Source organism: Sinocyclocheilus rhinocerous, unplaced genomic scaffold, assembly GCF_001515625.1.
Source record: "Sinocyclocheilus rhinocerous isolate Xijiao unplaced genomic scaffold, SAMN03320098_v1.1 scaffold1422, whole genome shotgun sequence".
Classification (NCBI taxonomy): domain Eukaryota; kingdom Metazoa; phylum Chordata; class Actinopteri; order Cypriniformes; family Cyprinidae; genus Sinocyclocheilus; species Sinocyclocheilus rhinocerous.
This window is the reverse complement of record NW_015623657.1, coordinates 727,310-731,393: the sequence shown is the minus strand read 5'-3', so window position 1 is coordinate 731,393 and position 4,084 is coordinate 727,310. Positions and strand designations below refer to the sequence as shown.

The window sequence follows — 4,084 nt, the reverse complement described above, 5'->3', positions numbered from 1 at the left end:
AGTACAATTTTTTGTTTTTTTTTTTTTTTTTTTTGTATGTGGCATGATCTACATAACCAAAAGCACAACTAAATAGAAATACATGTGTGTGATGTGCAAATTCTGTCAACTGAAAATGAAACACTTATTCTCAATTCATTCATTGCATTTTTTTTAAATAGTTTTCATAAACATTTGACTTAACAGTGCATTTTTTATTTATTTATTTAGCTAACTAGCTTTTTAGCATCTGACCGAATTGACCCATAACCTACTGAGTGATGGTCAAGGAAAAACTGATTCTCATTTGAGAAAATGTAAAAAGCATGATGTTTCACTACAATGTAAATGAATACCTCTGAACTTAAGTAGTATCTAGCCAATTAAATAATTATCAGAGTAAAACTACTAAGTATAACTAAGTGTATGTTCATTAAAATAATCTGTGGGCCATTCAGAAAATGGCCAATGTGCTGCCAAATCAAAGTTCTGTTAAACATACAATTTACAGTATGTGTTACTGTATCTGTAACAATGCTCATTAATTGGGGGGCAATAGACAGACGGATTCCCTGAGCTTTTTTTAAATGTTTTCCATGACCGTGAGAAACTGTACAATTTCAGAGAGCATTTTTAAGGGGTTCCAGGTGGACAGATAAGTGCAATTTCAAAGGGCTGAGTCAGCAAGCATCTGTTTTTAATGGCATCTTATTTAGCAGAAGTAGCATGATCAGTGAGGACAGTTTTAATCTGTAGGACTTAATGAGAGGGAGCTCTTTCATGCTCATGCATCACGGCCTGTGGTAATGTTGCCTCTTCCTCTGGACTGTGGCTGATGTTTTTGTTTTCTCCTTTATAGGTGTCAGTGAGGCCTTTACCCCAAAGCTGGTGTTGGTTAGTGCAGACACACCCTGTGGATAGCGGAGCCCATTTGTAGTCAAATAATCACCACAACTGGGGACCAAAAATGGAGAACAAAACATCAGGAATGAGTGAGGGCCTCCATGTGAACTGCGGTATGTCTGGAAGACACAGCTTCATCTTCACCTTCATCCCTGTTGTCTACGGATGCAATTTCGTCATCGGGATCATTGGCAATAGCATGGTGGTAGCTGTCATTTACCGCTACATGAAGCTGAAGACAGTAGCAAACGTGTTTGTGCTCAATCTAGCTATATCAGACCTCACCTTCCTTATCACGCTACCTTTGTGGGCCACTTTCACAGCTATGGGTTACCATTGGCCGTTTGGCACCTTCCTGTGCAAGGCAAGTGCCGGATTGGTCATCTTCAACCTCTACACTAGCATATTCTTCCTCACCGCTCTTAGCATTGACCGATATCTTGCGATCGTACATCCGGTGCGCTCCAGACGCCAGCGCACACTTTTCTACGCTAACCTCACATGTGTACTCATATGGCTGTTTGCCTTGCTCCTCAGTGCACCTACTGCACTAAGCCGGGATGTGTATGACATTGGGAACTCTACATTGTGCGCTGTGTGGCACCGCAGTGAGCAGATTAACTTGCTTGTTACCCTTAGCGTGCTAAAAAGTGTGCTAGGTTTCCTTGTGCCTTTCCTTGTCATCATTACCTGCTATTGCCTGATCGGTCGGGCACTTCTGGGTTCCAGGGGTCTGTTGAGGAAAAGCGTTCGCTCTCGGGAAGATGAAACTCTACGTATGATAGCCGCTACTGTGCTAGCTTTCTTTGTTTGTTGGGCTCCTCACCAAGCTTTCCACTTCATCGAGCTGCTGGCCACGCTTGGCGTGGTGGAAAACTGCCAAACACTGGATGTTATTGACACAGCCATGCCGTTTACCATCTGCATCTCCTATTTAAACAGTTCTATAAACCCCATTCTTTATGGCTTTGTTGGACACAACTTTCACAAGAACCTACTGAGATTACTTGGATGTGGGTCTGGACAATCTATCAATAACTTTAGCATTAGTTCAAAGATGAATGTCAATTCCCATTGTACCTCTGGTCTGCTCAAACCAACAAGTTCCTAGAACGATTCAACATCCACTGTTAAGACGTCTTAAGTGCAAAAGGCATAGCTGAAATTCTGTATTTATCTTTTTTGGGATTTTAAATGGTACTACAAGATATTTTTGATCAGCCGACAACATACATGGCCAATGCACTGCTAAAGCACAGTTCTGCTAATTATAGTAGTTACATGAGTTACTGTATGTTATGTTACTGTATGTTACAAGGGGGGCGATATAACTGTTTTCAAATGTCAGTGCCATTAACCAAGATGTGTTATTCTGCTATAAATATATTCACTTTAACCAACCTACTTGGTAAGATTCTACTTCATGACGGCAGAGAAAACTGAACATAAAAAAAAATAATAATATTGTTTATGCCAATATAAGTTAGCACCTATAACTAACGGTCTGCTTCTTTGGTAAGTTTTCTTTTTCAGGTCATTATTTGTGGTCTGACACATTTAAAGGGAACGCCGGGTATTAAGACTCGTATGGCTTAATATAACGTAAATGATGTTTCTTATTTAAATAAGTATTATAAAACCAATGAAAGATTTATGTAAGAGACATAATTTACGTCATATTAACCAATGCAAGTCTTAATACCCCGGGTTCCCTTTAAGAATGCAGATTAATATTGTGAACTTGATGAGGATATCATGAACTGGGGTAGAACATGGCAGAACGTTTTTACTTCATCAAGAAATCCAAATCACCAACTGATTCATTTTAACTTTTGTCACAGAACTTATTGGACCCCACTGAAAAGACATCGTACTGACTCTTCATTCAGCCCCTTCTGCAATAACTGTTCCGATCAACAACTTGGAACCTTTTTCCACATGATATGGGAATGTGAAAAGGTCAAAAAATTTTGGAATGCAGTATGTACTACCTTATAAAAATTATTGAGTACCCTATACCGGTGAACCCTGCTGTATTACTATTGAATGACAATTCTGCGTTGAGTTTTTCTAAGTTGCAAAAAATGATTTGGCTTGCCGGGTTGACATCTGCCAAAAAATTGTTAGCACAACACTGGCTCCCTCCACATACTTTGGATATGTACAAGTGGCTAATGCAACTTCAAGACATTATTATGTTAGAAAGATCCACGGCTCGGGTGAATATGGCACAACTTTCTACATTACAGATCTGGACTATAGCTGCTGAGAAGATCTCCAAATATATTACACAGAACAATGACTTGGACTTAGAATGATGCGGGGTTTTTTTTTTTTTCACAGAAATTCATGTTTCAGGATCCCTGTGACTTTTGACATATTTTTGCATGCAGTACAACAGTGTTACATGTTAAATTACATGTGTGACCTAAGTGACCTAATTAACTCAAATACTTGAGATTGTGCCTCTATAGTGCAACTGTAATTTTTCAAGACTTTTTTTCTGGAAAAAGAAAATTTGTAACTGTAGTAAGATATTAACTGCTTCTATATGAAATATGAATGTGAAAACCATACACACTGAACATAAACTAACTTGTTTTAGATTGTTGAATGTTTTTTTGTTTTGCTACATAATTTCTGATGATACAAAGACATATAATAACATAAAAAGTTTTTAATTTTTTTTATTTTGTGGTATAAAATGTAACCTTTAAAAATACATTAATTTCTTTTTCTCTCTTATACTGTATGTTCAGTTCATGTTTTGAACGCATCTACTGCTGTTTTAATGTTCAGTGTAGATGTGTATAGGACTACTTAAATAAAAGCCAGTTGTTTTTTAAATGATGGCCCCGTTAAGTTTTTCTTTTCTTTGTTAAAATGTAAGCATCAACCTTTTAACAGGTTAATGATTAAAATAGTTTTCTTTGAAGCTGTTGTCACCTCAAATCATAGCTAAACATATCGTGAAAAGCATGTGCAACAGGTGAATTATACATGATGCATATGAAGGCATTCTGGAGAAGGTCAGGACTGGGTGGCCCTTGAAGGCCTGGCATTATAAAAAGAGATCTGTGTCAGGAGTATAAACATACAGGCAAAATGAGGGTCCTTTTGCTCTTGGAATTGGTGGCTGTTGCTCTCTGTGAGCCGATCAAATTTGTGGGGTAACTTCTTAAAAAAATATTTCTCTTTAACC

The 4,084-nt window shown here is 37.8% G+C and overlaps 1 protein-coding gene across 1 annotated transcript; it reads left to right on the top strand.

Moving 5' to 3' along the window:
* The first annotated feature begins 884 nt into the window (after positions 1 to 884).
* Positions 885 to 2,273, top strand: LOC107717774 (type-1 angiotensin II receptor A-like). The gene has a single exon (XM_016524660.1). The coding sequence runs from the start codon at positions 947 to 949 to the stop codon at positions 1,991 to 1,993; it is 1,047 nt and encodes a 348-aa protein (XP_016380146.1). The 5' UTR covers positions 885 to 946; the 3' UTR covers positions 1,994 to 2,273.
* The last annotated feature ends 1,811 nt before the right edge of the window (positions 2,274 to 4,084 follow it).